This window comes from Pristis pectinata, chromosome 6, assembly GCF_009764475.1.
Source record: "Pristis pectinata isolate sPriPec2 chromosome 6, sPriPec2.1.pri, whole genome shotgun sequence".
In the NCBI taxonomy this organism is placed as follows: domain Eukaryota; kingdom Metazoa; phylum Chordata; class Chondrichthyes; order Rhinopristiformes; family Pristidae; genus Pristis; species Pristis pectinata.
The window spans coordinates 94,940,743-94,959,710 of NC_067410.1; the positions used below are offsets into that span (position 1 = coordinate 94,940,743).

General features: G+C 39.7%; 3 protein-coding genes across 3 annotated transcripts; 1 reads left to right on the forward strand and 2 right to left on the reverse strand.

Annotated features, from left to right (window-relative positions):
* Positions 1-83: 83 nt before the first annotated feature.
* ncbp2 (nuclear cap binding protein subunit 2) lies at positions 84-6,343 on the reverse strand. The gene is made up of 4 exons (XM_052018726.1): positions 6,123-6,343; positions 2,237-2,422; positions 1,307-1,441; positions 84-454 (listed from the first exon to the last, which is right to left on the reverse strand). The coding sequence occupies exons 1-4, from the start codon at positions 6,195-6,197 to the stop codon at positions 356-358; spliced, it is 495 nt and encodes a 164-aa protein (XP_051874686.1). The 5' UTR covers positions 6,198-6,343; the 3' UTR covers positions 84-355.
* A 259-nt stretch (positions 6,344-6,602) lies between these two features.
* Positions 6,603-7,600, forward strand: ncbp2as2 (NCBP2 antisense 2 (head to head)). The gene has a single exon (XM_052018727.1). The coding sequence runs from the start codon at positions 6,603-6,605 to the stop codon at positions 6,873-6,875; it is 273 nt and encodes a 90-aa protein (XP_051874687.1). The 3' UTR covers positions 6,876-7,600.
* A 1,564-nt stretch (positions 7,601-9,164) lies between these two features.
* LOC127571884 (GPI mannosyltransferase 4-like) lies at positions 9,165-18,499 on the reverse strand. The gene is made up of 3 exons (XM_052018630.1): positions 18,314-18,499; positions 13,689-13,800; positions 9,165-11,014 (listed from the first exon to the last, which is right to left on the reverse strand). Exons 1-3 carry the CDS (start codon positions 18,497-18,499, stop codon positions 9,396-9,398), a joined length of 1,917 nt encoding a protein of 638 aa, XP_051874590.1. The 3' UTR covers positions 9,165-9,395.
* Between the last annotated feature and the right edge of the window lie 469 nt (positions 18,500-18,968).

Here is an 18,968-nt window from a genome sequence, read left to right on the forward strand (position 1 = left end):
TGAACCAGACTGTGCCACAAGTTTCAGGTGGACTTGCCAAATCATTTTAACCACTAAAATAAAGTTCACACAGGACTTGCAACAACTTTTGGGTCAGTTTACTATGGCACAATTTGAAGATTACAAATGATTAAACAAGGACAAATTTTTATTGGGATTGATTTAAACATTACAATTCAGGAATTAAAATTAAAGCAATTTCACTTAAGAAACTGGGGCTCCAAGAAAGATTTACAAGGCCTAGTTAAAATAAAATGAACAAGACAAGGCTATAGTCATTGAATGCTACCCCAGGCTTCCATGAAGGCAATAGCTTCATTATCTCAAAGATGTACAGGTAAAGCCATTGTAAACTCTAGAATTTTTGTCTTGGTTCTGGAACTCTCTGCATCTGGACCAGTTTTCCAAAGCCACCTCTGCCAGCATCATAATCTGTCCTGTATTCATCACGCACCTGCATGGAAGAAAACACAAAAGAACGTACATTGGTTATCAAGTGTACAACTTGTTAATTCTTCCTTGCCTTCTCAGCCACTTAAGACATTTAGTGTGCTAGTTCATATGTCAAATCAGGTTAAAATATTTGCGAAAAGGACTCGTGTTTTAACTAGGCAGACACTGCAATATCTGCATTGTTTCCACCCCCCCCCCCCCCCCCCCATTGTAAAATAAGTGACATCAGAACAAAAATGTTGTTGACCATTCACCTAAAACTGCAATCACAAAAACATACCTACAATATAAGATGTAACACCACCAACAATACTCTTTTTTAAAAGCAACTTAGTCAAAGGAAACTGATGCTAAAGGAGTAGTTTTTGATTAGGATAGATGTTGCACAGTTTAAAAAAAAATCTATCACATTTATCACAAGAAGCCAACTGCAGAACAAACTGGAAACTCCAGACACTTCAGAACAGATGTGTGTCTCCTGCATACGTGCTGTCTGACCCACTGACCATCTCCAGTGCCAAGTTTGCATTGTTACTCATTTTTCAGGAAAATATACGCAATGACCAGTCTATACTGTCGGTGTATATAAATGCAAAGTCATGTTTGGAGGACAATAAATTTTAGTACTTTACAATATCATGACTAATCTTTATTTCTTTTGGATTTCCAACATGTTTTTTGTTTTCATGATAAATCTTAAAGTTATATTGTTTAAACTTAAAACTTAAGAGAATTTTTTTTTAAAATCACATTTTCATTTCATTATTATTAAAAGGCTGCAGTTGGATCCTTAAAAGTATTCATTTCAATTTCATTTCTCAAGACCTCAAAGTATCAAATATGAACCACATACCTGACCACCAGATTTTCCTCGGCCAAACTGCCTGCCTTCCTTGAAGCCAGTATCCCAATCTGTTCTGATAATGCGATCATCCAAACGCGTTCCATTAATAAACCTCATACAATGTTCAGCATCAGCACGTGTGTAATACCCAATTAATTAATTAAGGAAAAATCACCACTTAAGAACTTATGCATAAAGTTAGAGAAACAATTAATTTTTCATATTTTTGGATGAACTGTTTCTTACACGGAAGAATATGTTAATGCAGGAATATCATACAGCTTTAAACTTTCTAGTCCAGCACCCTTGGGAAAAGCTCTCACTTCTGGTACCTCCTACAAAAGGAAAAACACAAATGCTCCTCTAAACCACTGACTTTCTGTAATGGATACTGCATAGAGGAAAGACATTTGGCCTCTCAAAACTATACTAATTCTATGCAAAAACAATCCAATTGGTCCCATGTCCTCTCACCACAGCCTTGTGAGATTTCTCCTTTAAGATACTCAGAAAGGAGTGTGTAAGTATCAGACTACCACCTCTGGCAATGCATTCCAAATACTTCATAAAAACATTTTTCCCCCTCACATTACATTTGGTTCTTTTGCCAATCACCATTCTATGTTTGTGAATTCTTGCCCCATCCAATAATATTATTAACTCAATTAATAATTTTTAAATCTGATACATATTTTTTGCCAGCCTCATATTAAGGGATACAGAGACAAGGTGAATGATAGAATTAGTTTCCTGATTCACCATTATCTTATTGAACAGGAAAGACATGCAGTGCTAAATGGCCTTTTCCTGTTCTTATCCCAGAACCACTTGAACCGACACTCTTATACATCTTCAACTATATAAAATGTTGTAGTTTATATATATGTTGGTGGATTCAGGGAAGATAATAAAAACTAGAATTTGGTCACACACAGAAAGATACTCCACAAAACAGAATCCACATGAAGTTTTCTTGATTTTATCCAGGCCCATGATGATTCTTTTAACATCTCCACTTTTTGAGAAGAGTTCATAGATCTGTTCTTCAGTTGTGTAGAATGATAGGTTCCCAACGTAGAGAGTACAGCTGTATCTCAACAGTTTGTCCTGCTCATATCGGCTTCCCTGAAGAACAAACAAACATTCAAATTTAAGTCAGGACATAAGGAACAAAAATACATTCTGCACAATAGATCTTCATCTAAAAGAACATCACCTGGGAAAGAAATTCATCATTTTGTCCTTTTAACCCCCCACCCCCCACAAGATGCTAGATCATTAGTGCAGAAACAAATTTCAGGTCATAAACTCCCAGGGCAAAAGCTCCCCAATAAGTGTGCCAGCTGGTCACTTCTAGATAGGCCAGATGTCCCCTTAAGTGAGGAAGGGATCTACCACTTAAAAAATGGTTATCCAAATCAGTGTTCAAGATTCCCCTGCCAAAAACATTGGCTTTCTCCTCCACTCTTTGCCAGTTCTCAAATGAGTGGGCAAAAATATATTCAAAAGAATACCAGAAATGCAACTACAGGTCATCTCCAGGTTACAAACACCTGACTTATGTACATCCCACTGATACAAATAAGCACACACGAATTCAGAAGTCCAACTTATGTTCACACATTTGTTCTGATCAACAGCAGTTTCCCACATGCACTGGACAAATGAGAACACCTGATGAGAAGATAACTAGAGCCTCCTACCACCCCAGTCATCTCAAGGAAGCAGTGAAGTATGAACTGCTGGGTGAACTTAGCAGGTCAGGTAGTGTCTGGGATAGTTTCCATATAGAGAGCAGTGTTGGTGATTTTTTTTTTTTACAAACACTGTACAGGTACTGTGGTGTACAATTCTTTCAGTATTTTGCCATTACCATGCCACCCAAAAAACAAATAAGATACATGTAATGGTAGTGCATGCATGAAGAGGAAAACCATCACAATAGAAATTAAAATGAATGTAATCAAGTGATCTGAAAAGGGAGAAATGCCTTTGAAAACTGGCAAAGCGTTGGGTTTCAACTGTTCAATGGTAGGTACCATCATAAAGCAAAGGGCACGTATTTTTGTACATGTTAAAGGATTGACCCTGATGCAGGCTACCATTATTACAAAGCAACAAAGTGGTTTAAATAATTCAGATGTAAAAACTGTTGGTGATTTGGCTTGAGGATCAAAATCAACACTGAATACCCATTAACCTAATGATTATCCAGGAAAAAAAAGCAAAGAGCCTGTTCAAAGTTTTGAAGAAAAAGCATGGTAATGAAAGTGAAGAATTTGTTGCAAGTAGAGGTGAAGACTAATTTGCCTAACATTAAAATGCAAGGAGAAAGCAGCAAGTGCTGACCGTGCTGCAGTGAGTGCATTTCCTGATGCTTTAGCTCAGTTAATTGGGGGGGGGCAGTGGTCATTGTGCTGAAAGTGTCCAATGTAGACAAGACTGGATTATATTGGAAACATATGCCCGAACATACATATATTGCAAGGGAGGAAAACACTGAACCAGGACATTAAGAAACAAACAAGAGACAGACCCTATTGCTTGGTAGGAATGCTGCCAGAGATTGCAAACTTAAACCTTTGCTTGTTTATCTGTTCGAGAACCCTCTGGCTTTTAAAAGAATTTAGAAGGCATCTCTTCCGGTCATCCGAAGTCCAACAGAATGGTATGGGTGACATTGGTCTTTTATCATTGATTTCCTTAACTTCCTGAAACCACTCCCCTCCACTTTCCTCCCACCCCCCCCTTTGTTTTCCCTCATTTCTGTGGCCCCTTCACTTCTTTCCCCTCCCCAGCCCTCACAACCTGCCTACCTCCTTCCCTTTATTCCATGGCCTACTGTCCTCTCCTATCAGATTCCTTCTTCAGCCCTTTGACTCTTCCAACTATCACCTCTCAGCTTCTCACATCATTCCCTTTCACACCCCCCCCCCCCCCCACATATCACCTGCCAGCTCGTGCTCCTCCCCCTCTATTCTGGCTTCTACCCTCTTCCTTTCGAGTCCTGATGAAGAATCTCGGCCTGAAACATCGACTGTTCATTTCCCTCCATAGATGCTGTCCGACCTGCTGAGCTCCTCCAGTATTGTGCATTCGTTGCTCCAGATTTCCAGCATCTGCAGTCTCATGTCGCCTAATTAATCTAATCCCTCTTCCCTGCACATTGACCATCTCTCTCCATATTCATGTGCCTATCTTAGAGTCTCTTAAATACTCCTATCCTATCTGCCTCTACCACCACCCCTGGCAGTGTATTCCAGGCACCCACCACTCTGTGTAAAAAAAACTTACCTCACATCTCCTTTGTACTTTCCCCTTCTCACCTGAAATGCATGCTCTCTAGTACTAGACATTTCAATCCTGGGGAAAAGATACTAGCTGTCTACTCCATCTGTGCCTCACATAATTTTTATAAACATATCAAACCTCCTCCCAGCCTCCACTGCTCCAGAGAATACAGCCCCAGCTTGTCCAATCTCTCTTCATAGCACATGGCCTCCAAACTACGTAGCATTCTGGTAAACCTCTTCTGCACCCTCCTCCAAAGCCTCCACATTGTTCCTACAATGAGGCAACCAGAATTGAATGCCATGCTCTAAATGTGGCCTAACCAGAGTTTTATAAAGCTGTAATATAACTTCCTGACACTTGAACATAATGCCTTGACTAATGAAGGCAAGCATTCCCTATGGCTTCTTTACCACCCCATCAACTTGTGCAGCCACTTTTAGAGAGCCATGTACCTGGACCCCAAGATCCCTTTGTTTATCAAGGCTGTTAAGGATCCTGCCATTAACTGTTTACTCTCCCTTTATATTGCATCTCCCTCAGCACCTCACACTTGCCCAGATTAAATTCCATCTGCAATTTCTCTGCCCATATCTGCAACTAATGTCTATCCCACTGTATCCTTTGGCAATCTTCTATGCAATCCACAACACCACCAATCTTTGAGTTGCCTGCAAACTTACTCACCCACCCTACCACGTTTTCATTCCAAATCATTTATATATATGACAAAGAGGTTTATCAAAATCTCAAGACTCTTAGATTTTCTTACTCTACCTATTCCTCTGCATCTTTTCTGAAACTCAAACCCAATTTCTCTCTCCCTTTCCCAGTTCCAATGAAGTCTCAGACCTGAAACATTGTTTCTCATTTCACAGTATTCTACCTTACTCACTGAGTGTTTCCAGCAATTGCTGTTTTTATTTCAAATTTTCAACATCCACGGCTTTTTTTTTTGATTTGCACTAGAAAGAGGAACTTAAATACACTATTTAGCCTCACGAGCCTGCTTCACCATTCAATAAGATCACAGCTGATCTAATCTTCGCTCTAGCTCCACTTTCCTGCCCATTCCCCACTGGCCCCGAATGCAGTAAAACTCCAATAATCCTCTAACCAACCATTTGGAAACGCTGATAGTTCAGCGTCTGGCTCACAAGCAAAGTATGCTCCACTCCCTTCAGACTCAACTGGGCTGTTTCCCGTGCTCTCTTTAAACCAACCAGGCTCCTGCTACCTGCGCACCTCCCAAAACATCAGATTCACTAGAAAAATTATTATAACACGATGTAACTTAATAAATAAAAAACGAATTAAAAACGTGTTGGGATACGAATACGAATAAAATTCAGAGGTCTGGAAAAGCCCGTTAGTCCTGCGTGTGTCGCATTAACGGAATTTAACTTTATATTCACGGATTGGACCGCCACGGCTGTCGAGGGTAGAGGTTCGCCGCCCTGGGGGACGAAGCCCTTCCTCCACCCCGGGCTCAGGGCCGGGCCGGTCTCCGGAGCGGGAGAAAGGGAAGTGTTACCCGAAAGTGCTGGTCTCGGTACTGGCTCAGCTCCACGTGAGAGTCGCTGTTGAGGGCGTTCAGTAACACCGACATAACTCGGGCTGGAACTGGAACGGCCGAGAGAAATAAAACCTCACCACAACAAGCCCGCCGACCGTGGGCTCCCAGAAGTCGGTCCCACACCAAACACGTCCGTATGCTCCCTGGCTGCGTACCTGCAGTTCCCGGGTACTAATCCGCAGGCTCGGGAGCAATGTAAGGAACAATTACACACATGTAGACATGATAATTGTCTGTGTTCCTTTATACGGTTTGTTGCAGACAAACTGACAGATGTAAATTTTGAAACGGAACCACTCGGCCCGACGTGACTATCAAAGTGACGGACCGGTTGCTGCTGATGGCCGAGCGATCGAGCGGTTTCCATGGTAGCTCGGCGGGCCGTCAATGACTGGTTGATCGGGAGGTGTCGAGGAGGCCCATGCCTCAGGCCCGGCCATGGTTCTGCGAAGGCTGCTGCTGACATTGGTGAACAACGCTCAGCTGGTGGAGAAGCTGTCGGAGAGCCGGCCGATCCGGAGGGCGGCTCAGATCACGGCCTACGCCATCACCCGGCTGCAGCTGGGCGGCCAGGAGGCGGCCGAGCGGCTGAACCGCCCCGGTGCACTCGGACAGGGCACGTTAGCCCGCAGACTCGGGGAGATGGGCCGGAGAGCGGCCCGGCTGAAGAACGCCCTGATGCAGGCCTCCGGGCAGAAGAGACAGAAGTAAACCCGACGTCCTTCCGAGATCCTCAGTCGGCAGCTGGAGCGGGAACACACTGTGGAAAGCTTTTGTGTCGGGAGCAGAGCAGGAAACAACTCTATCGGGAGGGCTGCCCCAGGAGGACGTTTGCATGGATCTCGGGGTTCAACTTTCATCGCAACGACTTGTTGAGTCGGGGACAAGATCGAAATCACCCGCCAGGGCAAATTATTCACATGGTGACTTTCCTAATGGACAATATGGTGGCCTCACAACTTTTAATTGTTTCAAATGTTATTGAAATTTAAATACACTGAAACGTAAATAATAACTTAAAATGATGCTACTGAACACGGCTCTTCTCTTATTGCATGCGATTTGACCCATTTACACAATCCAGACACTAAATTCATGTTAGTCTTCTCCCACCTCCCTCACTCTATGGCACTCTGTGCTCGATTAATTGATCATGGGCTCGTGAAAAGGAAATTTGTGTCAGTTATGCCCAGCCTTATTGAACAGAAAAGTGTTATACTGTAAAAAACTGAAAATTTTCAATATGTTTCTATTTGTTTGTGTAATTCTAATGCCGTGGACTGCTAAAGTATTGATTTGGTAAAGTTGCACACCTATTTTTGATCTATATTGCAAGAAAATTGTTTTGTTAGTGAGAAATCAACATGAAGGTATATCATCGATGAATTTGTTTTTGTATAATGCCTTTAACTCAATAAAAATGGACCTAGGCAGTTCATTGGTATTAATAATTAATGATTAACCCTAATATATCTTTATCTATCTTATTCTTTGGGAACGAACCAAATAAAGGAATATTAGGGTAAGAAACTAAAAGCTTGGTTCAAGAAGTAGATTTAATAACCAACATAAAAGAGGAGGGGAAGGTCTTTTGGGGCATTTCATCATTTAGGGGCATAGACAACTTAAGACCTGAGCAATAATGATGGGAAATTGAAAATTAAGGATAATTTGCCAACATTTATTACGACACAGACGAGCCTATTTGGCCCAGCAAAGCAATCCATAAAATCCTTCCCCACTCATCTTATTCACCTGTAGTCCTGCAACTCTACCAACTGAATCTCTTTCGCATGTCCAACAACTTGCCTTTTGATTCTTGTGGCATTTAGTTACATTAAGGGATAATTTACAGTAGCTGACTAAATTAGGACATCTTTTGGATTCAGGAAGAAATTAGAGTACCTAAAGGAAACCCACATGGTAACTTTCAACAAACTGTGCACATATACCTCAGATCTCTTGCTTCATATATTCTTTTCTCAATTATGCCGTATAGTTTATATTCATTTTTATCATTATTCTTTCCAAATTGTAACACTTCACATCTCTCGACATTAAAATTTCATCTGGCACCTAGCCATCCATTCCCCTGCTCTCTTTGTTACTCTTTAATTTTATTGGTATTCTCTTCACAGTTCCCTACATCTCCACCTTTGTCATCTGCAAGTTTGTAAACTGTGACATGTTCACCAAAGTCCAAATTATTAAAGTGTATGGTACCAACCCCTAAAGTATTCCATTGTACACATCGCTCCAGTCTGAAACGTAACCTTTCTCTACCTCTATTTCATGTTCCTTAACCAACTTTCTGTCCATGCTGCTAATATATCTATTACAACACAGAAGGAGCAATCCCATCAGTTCTGTTCCCCCTTGTCTTATTTCACTATAGCCTTGCAACATTTTCTCTCTCACATGCCGATCATCATCTCTTTTTGATTCTTTTGCCATTTACTTACATTAAAGGATGATTTACAGTACACAATCTACCCGCTCATCTTTGTAATGTGAGAGGAAACTGGGGTACCTGGAGTAAGCCCATGCAGTCACAGGGAGAATGTGCATTCTCTGCACAGTTAACATCTGATATTAAGATCAAGCATGGGTCCTTGGAACCATGAGACAATAGCATCAAGCTGTGACACCATGTTGCCACAGTGCACAAGAGGCCAGAAATAGATTGCTGAAATTTTGGGATAGGTGATGCATGACTAGAGGAAATGTGAAATCTATTCTATTACGGTTTCTTCTACCTATGGAGATTAATGAGGATTTGTTTTTGCAACTAATGCAATTATATCTTTAATTGTCATGTAATAACATGTGATATGATTAGATTTCCGTGGCCAAATGTCTAGGAGTGATTCACACCAGAAATCAATAAATATTTAATAAATACTCTGAAACTATTATTTCAGATTAAAAACAGGTAAGCTATTAATTAATAAACTACTGGACCCTATAATGCAATTGGATTAATAATCCAGATAGCATGAATTGAAATCCTGATCGAGCAGTTTGAAAATTTTTAAATATTAACTCTTTTTCTCTTTCTACAGATGCCACCTGATCTACTGAGTATTTCTAGCATTTTATCTTTATTTCAGACTTCCAGCATCTGCGATTCTAACACATCTGCAATTCTAACACATCTGCAAAAAAAAGAACACTCACAAATACATCGTAATAGCAAACAGTATGAAAACATCAAAAATAAAGCTGACTTCCTTAAGTTTTAGAATTCTTTCCCTTTGTCTGCACCTTGAAAATATTAAGACTCAGCTGGCTCAATATATCCTTAGAAATAACTTTAGAAATATTAGGAGGATCTTCCATAGACAAATGGGGGAAGAAGGATGCAATAGGTTTCCACTGAAAGTTGCAATAATTAAAAGTATATTCAACAGTACTAGGTGCAATGATGTAAATATTTGTTTGGTTGTTCTCAATAGAAGAAAAATTGTCAAGTAATCTATTCACTGTGCTGTTGAACACAGAAACATCAGACCCTCCTAGATCAATGATTCTGACAAATTCTTGATCTGATTTGACATTCAGGAGATGTCTTGGAGGCATGTAAGTATGATAAAATATCAAAATGTATTCCTCCTGATTAACTACAGAATCCTTTAAATGGAGAAGTTTTTCTAAATAGAAAATACAAGGAATCAGGCCACCCTGGTGTAGACAGCCAAAAAGTACTGAACACAAAATGTTAAATACAACAATTACAGTTTTCCAGCCCAATACCTTATGTTTTAAAGCACAGTGAAGAACAACTGGTACAATAAGTGGACTAAGAAACCGTCCTTCCTGATGACAAAAAAAAGAAAGAATGATCATAGGTACAAAATAAAGCAAAATTAAATATTCAGTAATTGATAGTGTAATAGGAAATGCCTTCAATAATCTCTGTTCAAATTGCTGTCTCTTTGGACTTCCAGCACTACAGGTAAATTTGCTGATTATGACTTGGATACCAGAAACAACAGCTGACAAATGAAGAGTACCAAACAGTATAAGACCATTCACAGTCAAATGTGTAAACCAGGGATGACTCCCATGTGTAGAAAGGTTTTCTGATTTCAAGTTGTACACAATGAAATTGAGAGGAGTTAAAGCTATATGTTGTCTTAGATTAGCAATATGTTTATGTACAGTATTTCCAGTTTTCAAAATACAGTGCATGTCAGAAAACATTATATCAAAATAAAATGTATCTATCAAAATGAAAGTAAAAGTGGTTACAATTACAGATGAAAAAGTACCAAAAGTATTACTCAAAATTGTTCTGAAACTGAACCGAAATGTGCCTTTCTGATCATGAGAAAGCCACAGGAACATTGGCACTAAAGCGTAAACAATGAATGTGGGCCTATTAAAAAAACCTGATACTAAAACAACCCCAATAAGATATTTATTCTTCCTTCTGTTCTTTTTTCCAGCATCTGATGCCACATTTGCTTGCTTTGTTTCCAGAGCCACTAACAACAGCAGCAATGCAAACAGAGCTGCTTCTATAGAATTTGAAAATGTTCTGGTGTGAAAGACCAACATCACATGTGACATACTCAACAGTGTTAGAGCATTCCATGGGTCTGCATCCCAGAGACAGGCTAAATGGTATACAGAGTAGTCCAATATAAAGGACAGGCACGTCAGGTAAAATCTGGGGAAAACCAACAAAGTATAGCTGTTTAGGATGTTGCCAAAAAGGCCAGAATTTTGTAAATTTTTAAGTATTGTGAATGAAAAGCCTGTTGTGACCAACAGGAAAAGAATTGATCTGCTGGGGTAACAAGTATTAAATTCCCAAGGGTGGAAGATTTTCAAGTTCAAAATGTCGCCTGTAAAGAAAGCACAATGAGCTTGAAATGAAAAATGACTTTATATAACAAGTCTTTAAAAATGCATTTTTATAAGTATTTTTTAAAGGTCATTTTTATAAGTCTTTAAAAATGCAGTGGTACATCATCAGTTCAGTTTTAGACTGTTAATGAACACCAAAAACTGAAAAGAGGCAAGCAAACACCGAAATTCTGGATATTGCCTTTGTGGAGATACTGAAAAGAAACCTCCCATTTTTTCCCTGAACGCACAGAACGAGAGGGCTGAGATATTGAAAATAATATCCAAGGACACTAGGATTCTCAAAAGAATGTAATGTGCTGAACTAACTAAACAGGTAAGTTATCAAACTTCAATAGTCAATTTAAATGTAGACAGATGAACACCCAGAAAGATGTAGATGCAGAGGGACCTGGATGTCCTAAGGCATGATGTACAAAAGGTTAGCAGGCAAGTGTAGCAAGTAATTAGGAAAGCTACCATAATGTGAACTGACTAGAAAATTAGGGAGGTTATGCTTATTTATATAGGCCACATCTGGAGCACAGTGTACAGTATTGGTCTCCTTATTTAAGGAAAGATGTAAAAGCACTGGGAGCAGTTCAGAGAAGGTTTACTAGATAGATACTTGGAAAGGGCAGTTTGCCTTCTGAGGAAAGATTGGACAGGCTTGGCTTCAGTTTGAGCCGATGGAGATCAGAAGAATGAAGGGCAACTTATTGGAGCATACAAGATCTTGAGGGTTCTTGACAGGGTGGTGCAGAGAGGATATTTTCTCCTGGGGGAGAACTAAGAATCTAGAACTAGGGACTTACATTTTTAAAAGGTTGCAATTTATGACAGAGATGAGATGACATTTTTTCTCTCAGAGAGTTGTAAGTCTTTGAAACACATTCCTTAAAAGGTGCTGGAAGCAGAATTTCTGAATGTTTTTAAAGTCGAGGGTGATAGATTCTTTATAAGCAATGGGGTAAAAAGTTACAGGGGGTAGGTGGGAATCTGGATTCAGGTTACAAACAGAGCAGCCATTATCTTATTGAATGGCTGAGTGGCCTATTTCTGCTCCAAAATGTTACTCACTGGATCAAAATTTGTTTAATTCCTTAAACAATGCTGCAACTTGCCACAGTGGAAAATAGAATACACCATTATCTTAATGACTACCTTAGTGCCAAGACTCAGGCAGGTTTGTTTTATAGGCATTTAGCTTGATTAACAACTTCTTGTCTGCTGACAATTGCTTTTGTTTCCTAATTTGTAGGATCAATTTACACAGCTGAACTCTATGGAGACCAAGGTATAGATAATATTATCCAAGGACACTAAGATTCTCGAAGTAATGTTAAATGCTGAACTGATTGAACAGTTAAATTCTCAGTGACAAATTATAGTCTATACCAACATACTGAACTTATTACTTTATGTTACTTCTATTTAAAAATTACACATAGTAAATTTAAATGAATAATTTTATTCTAAGCTACAAGGTCTGTCATTATTGCATATTCTAATGCTGGTGTAGAAAAGGACCAGGATGTATACCTGCACACATTTTTGAGGATGACATGATAGGTTGAGAAAGCAACCAAAAAAATCAAATGGATTCCTGGGTTTTATAAATGTTGACAGGATTTTTTTTTAAAAGGGAGATTACATTGAAGCTTTATAAAACAGTACTTTGGCTACAACTGGATTAATGAGCACAATTATGATCACCACCCTATAAGAAAGATATAAAGACGCTTGACTAAGTGCAGAGGATGTAGAATGGTCACAGGATGACAGATTTCATTATGTGGACAGACTAGAGAAGCTGCAATTGTGAAGAAGCAGGGTACTGAGATTCAATTTAATAGAAATCTTCATTATCATCTGGATTCTAGACAAAGTAAATAAAGGGAATCTGTTCCTGTTGGTGAAGCACATTCAGCATTTTGTAAATGAACTAGAAGTGATATGAGGAAAACCTTTTCTTGAAGTGAATGGACATGATCTGGAAATCAATCAAACAGGCAATGAATGAATATGTCCAGGAAAAAAAATTGTAAGAATCTGAGGAATGAGCTGGGAATTGATAGCTTCTGTATTGCCCCTGTAGAAAGATGGTATAAGCTAGATTGGCCCATCTAGACTTTCCACAGCAAGCACCATTTCCCCACTGTTTCTTCAGACTCCTATAATCATTTCTTCCCTGAAATATTCATCTGATTTCTGTTGATTTCCTGCTGTAAATATTCTAATCTATCCTTCTGAGAGACGAAGCATATCTGGTGGCATCTTGCACTTTCAAAGGTAAACGGTTCCTCTATTCACACTAACTAATGTACTAGGCTATGTTTTGGTTAATTATATAAAGTATGACATTTTTATTGAAAGCACAGTTATTAAAAGTGCTTGACTTTGAATCCCATCCTCATTTGAGATTTGCAGTGGACATTGCCCTAGAGGTGAGAATTGTTCAGTCTCAGCTGCTCAAGGCAGAAGAGCAGCAAAGGCAGGATCCAATTTGATACTTATTAACACATAAGAATAGAATCTAAGGCATATTCAGTGTGATTTAAGGCATATTAAGCTTTAGCGGCACAAACAGCTAATTTCTAGGAAAACAAAATAAATGTTTACAACAAAGAATCCTTTTTATCTGTAGAAAGCAGAAGTGACTAGATCTTTTACCTGCCATAACCTCTGGAGACTGAAAGAATTCATCAGGGTGTATGTAGCCTGTTTGTGGAGCCAGACACCATAGTATCCTGAATAGCCCAAAGGACAGCCACATTATCTTAGGCTCCATGGAAAACAATCACTAGGAAAATAGCAAATATTACATTTTAATGATTGTTCCTTTAATGCATAGGCCATATGTCCAAAGTACAGCTGTCTGAAAAGCACACATTTCGCCTGTTTTGCTGCTTCATTTCCATGCTCCAAGTCTGAACCCCCCTGAAGCCCCAGACATTATTTTTGAAGTGTGAAACCAGAAAAATATTTGGTAAGCATGAAAGAATTTTTTTTCAAATTTAATTTTTACTGTCCAACATAGTCAAGACAAGTACTATGTGAAAATTAACATGGTTTTAGTCCTTAGATTTTGGGCATTGGACCTGTAGTTAAAATAGGTTTGTAGTGAAAGAGCCTGGAGTGAAAGTAGTTATAAAAAAATGAAGTTAAAATATTGTATGCCATGGAATCAGACAACATGGGAACCAGTCCCTTAGCCCACCAAATCTGCACTGACCATAAAGCACCTTCTTACACTAATCCTACATTAATTCCATTTTATTTTCCCCACAATCCCATCAACTCCCTCCAATTTCTATCACACACACTACACAATGAGGGCAGTTTACAATGGCCAATTAACCCACCAACAGCATGTCTTTGGGATGTGGGAGGAAACCAGAGAACCTGTAAGAAACCCAAACAGTCACAGGGAGAATACGCAAACTCCACATAGACAGGACTGGAGGTCAGGATTGAATCCAGGTTGCTGGAGCTAATGAGATAGCAGCTCTACCAATTGTGCCAATGTGCTAATCCTCACTGTGTTAGAGAAACAATATATGCTGTTAAATCCATGGTGATTATTATATTCAAATACCTGGACAAATACTGCTAGCCAGTTTTACAAATCAGTATTATATTTCATAGAATTTTTTAATGGTACAGAATAGAAGTACTAATCAATTGACATAGTACAAACTTATAAGATGATCAACAATTGAGTGAAAACAGAATAGTTATTATAATCATTAAATGTAACAAGCAAGTTATAACATAAAAGATTAAAATTTCTCAAGTATACAAATACTATAACACACTGAAATTTCCTTGAATTCTAGTATTGGACTGAAATTGAATATTGAACTTGTTATATTTAATGGGACCTCAGAACAGACTACTCCTTTTCTACCGTCCTGGCACTTCAGGTTAGATATCTGTGCTGAAGTCTCTGGAGCAAGACTAGAATCCATGATCTTCCAATAAGAAATTAAAGTGGTACCAGATTAACACAATTATGCTTCAGACAACATGGGTTTATCACTACCATATTATGGTAGTGATAAATGAATGCTTTTGGCCAGCAAGAATGGTAACAGTGCTAGGACACAGATTTCAGTATTTGTATCTATGATTTGTTCAATATACACTTAATGATGCAGAAGATTTACAAATATGGTTCTAGGGACAACGGACTTCACCTACACAGCAAGCCCAGAGAAGCTGAAGTGGTTCTATTTAGAGCAAAGAAGATTGAGAAGAGACACATGTATTCAAGAATATGAAGGTTCCAGGTAGAGTAAAGAAAGAGAATTTTTTCCCATTTTTGGAACGGTGGAGTACTGAAGGACACACATTTATGATAATTGGCAAAAGAACCAAACATAAGGCAAAAATATCCTCATGCAGTTAGTAGTTATTTTCTGGTTGGAACTCTCCAAAATAGTAATGAAACCCGTCATGGCTTTCAAAAAGGAATTGGATAAGTATTTAAGAAAAAATGCAAGAGTACAGGGAAAGAGTCATGTGAATTTTGGGATATGGGCTCTGCCAGTCAAGACAAGTATTTATTTATTATTCAAAACTGCCCTTGAGAAGTTGATGGTGCACAATCTTCTTGAACTGCTGGAATACTTCTTATAAAGATACTTCCACAATGCTTTTGGGTCGGGAGTCTTTGGCTTTAGATCCGGTGAAGGAATGGGAATGATTTTCAAGTCAGGTATCATTTAGAAGGGAATTTATAAGTGGTGAGGACACATGCTTGCTGCCCCTGTCCTTCTTGGTGGTATTGGTTGTAGTCCAGATGAGGAACTGCAGTGCATTTTGCAGATCGTACACAGTGCACAGAAGGAATAAATGTTTAGGATGATTGATAGGGAGCTAATCAAGGAACTTGGTTTTACTTGAATGGTATTCAGCTTCTTGAGTGTTGTTGGAGCTGCACTTATTCAGGTAAGTGAAAGGTATTCCATCACACTCCTGACCTGTGTCTTTTGATGGTGGAAGGACTTTGGGTTGTCAGGAGGTTAGTCACTCGCTGAGGATATCCAGCCGTTGACCTGATCTTAGAGCCACAGTAAGAGTAGGATAAATCCAATCCAGCTAAGTACTACCCAATTACTCTACTTTCAATCATTAGCAAAGTGATGGGAGCTATCAGGTGACACATTCATAAATAATCCATTAACCAGTGCTCAGTTTGAGTTTCTCCAGAACCACTTGGCTCCAGGCCTCATCACAGCCTTGATTCAAATGAGAACCAAAGAGTTGAATTCTAGAGTTGAGGTGAGAGTGACTGCCCTGTACATCAACATTTGACTAAGTGTGGCATCAATGTACCCTGATAAATCTGAAGTCACTGGACATCAAAAGGAAAGACTCCAATGGCTGGAATCATATGTGAACGGAACAGTGGTGCAGCAGATACTGCTGCCACCGCACAGCTCCAGGGATCCAGGTTCTTCGTGTGGAGTTTGCATATTCACCCTGTGACCACATGGGTTTCCCTCAAGTTCTCCAGTTTCCTTCCAAAGACGTTCTGGTAGGTAGATTAATTGACTACCATAACTTGCTCGTAATGTAAGTGGATGACAGGGAGAATTGATGGGTACATGACTGAGAATGGATTACAGAGAAATTAAGGAGTGGTGAAATGAGATTGGTGGGAATGCTCTGAAAGCTGATATAGACTCACTGCCAATTGGCCTTTGTTTTGTCATAAGAAATATGAAATCATACCTCGCACAAAGTTGTTGCAGCTGTTGGAAGTCAATTATCCATGTCCCAAAGCCTTACAGCGGGAGTTCCTCAGAGCAGTGTCCTTGGCCCAAATATTTTGAGCTACTTTATCAATGACCATTCCTGTCAATTGCACAATATTCAATACCATTCAGAAATCCTCAGTAAATGAACCCACCATGCTTGCATGCAGCAAGACATCAAGGTGGTGCAGCGGAAATTTTCATTGGTTTTTGGATGATGGCGGTGCTGTGGAATCCAAGCTTGATGGAATTTGCAACATTGATTGCAAGCTTTCTCCCTGTGACTGTTCCTGAATGGCTGCTGAACAAGGCTTAATGGTGTCAATGGACATCTGCACAGCTCATCTAGCAAAAAATGGCAGTTTCTATCATGCAGCCACATCCAGTTCTGCAGTCCATATTAGAATCAAAATCAGGATTATTATCTGTCTTATATGACGTGAAATTAGTTGTTTTGCAGCAGCAGTACAGTGCAAAGACATAAAATTACTATAAATTACAAAATAAATAAATAGTGCAAAAAAAGGAATAACGAGGCAGTGTTCACGCGTTCATGGACTAGAGAGGAAGAAGCTGTTTCTGAATCATTGAGTGTGGGTCTTCAGGCTCCTGTACCTCCTCCATGACTGTAGTAGCGAGAAGAGGGCATGTCCCGGGTGGTAAAGGTCCTTAGTGAAGGATCGTTGTCTTTGAAGGTTGCTATTGTTTTCCTGGTTATTGCTGGTCATTGATTTCAGGAAAGGGGGTGGTGTACATGCATCTGTCTACATCGATGGTGCTGTGGTCGAGAGGGTTGAGAGCTTCAAGTTCCTGGGTGTGAACATCACCAACAGCCTGTCCTGGTCAACTCACGTAGATGCCACGGCCAAGAAAGCTCACCAGCGCCTCTACTTCCTCAGGAGGCTAAAGAAATTTGGTTTATCCCCTTTGACTCTCACCAACTTTTATCGATGCACCATAGAAAGCATCCTTTCTGGATGTATCGCGACTTGGTATGGCAACTGCTCTGCCCAGGACCGCAAGAAGCTGCAGAGACTTGTGGACACAGCCCAGCGCATCACAGACGCCAGCCTCCCCTCCTTGGACTCTGTCTTTACCTCTCGTTGTCTCGGTGTACCAGTCAGCATAATCAAAGACCCCACCCACCCGGGACATTCTCTCTTCTCTCCTCTTCCATCAGGTAGAAGATACAGGTGCCTGAGGGCACATACCACCAGACTTAAGGACAGCTTCTACCCCACTGTGATAAGACTATTGAACGGTTCCCTTATACAATGAGATGGACAATGACCTCACGATCTACCTCGTTGTGACCTTGCACCTTATTGCACTGCACTTTCTCTGTAGCTGTGACACCTTACTTTGTACTGTTACTGTTTTCACCTGTACTACATCAATGCACTGTGTACTAACTCAATGTAACTGCACTGTGTAATTAATTGACCTGTACGATCGGTTTGTAAGACAAGCTTTTCACTGTACCTCGGTACAAGTGACAATAATAAACCAATACCAATACCTGTTGTGGAAGAATACCTCCAAAAGCCTTTTTGCAGTGAGCTGTTTTGGTGGTGGTGGCATTATGCCAGTGGCTCCTTCTTCTTGTGATCTTTGTTGCTCAGGCTCTGACAGATCCATATTTGTAAGCTCTTCCAGTAATTCTTGAACATCATCCCAGTCTATTCCATCAAACCCTACCTCACTTGCCAACTTAATTAACATTTTAGCAGGTTTGTAATCCACAGGAGTTTTGCACATAATCTGATTATAGTTTCCTCTGTAGACTATTCATTACATGGGTTACATGGATTCCATCATTCCAAAAGACACCAAGTTGGTTCATGCTATCTTGATATTGTACCTCTTCCACATTTCTTGAATGGTGGGTTTGTAATTGCTGTCTGATTTCCTGGATCATGTTTAAATGGCATGCCTCATTACATGCTGCTGGTTGTAAGCCTTCAGCATAGTGATACACCCTAGTATGTGGATTGTTAAAATGCAATGCTGTTATGGAGCAACACTGCTACCCAGATGTTGTCAGCATTGTTCTTAATTTTAATCAGATGTCCAGGGGCATTGTGGATGATGCACAAGGTCCTGATGTCCAGATTATTTCCTTGCATAATATTGTTGATGAAGGGAGAGAGAAACAATGTGATATTATTTTAGAAAAGCATTATTTTCATCC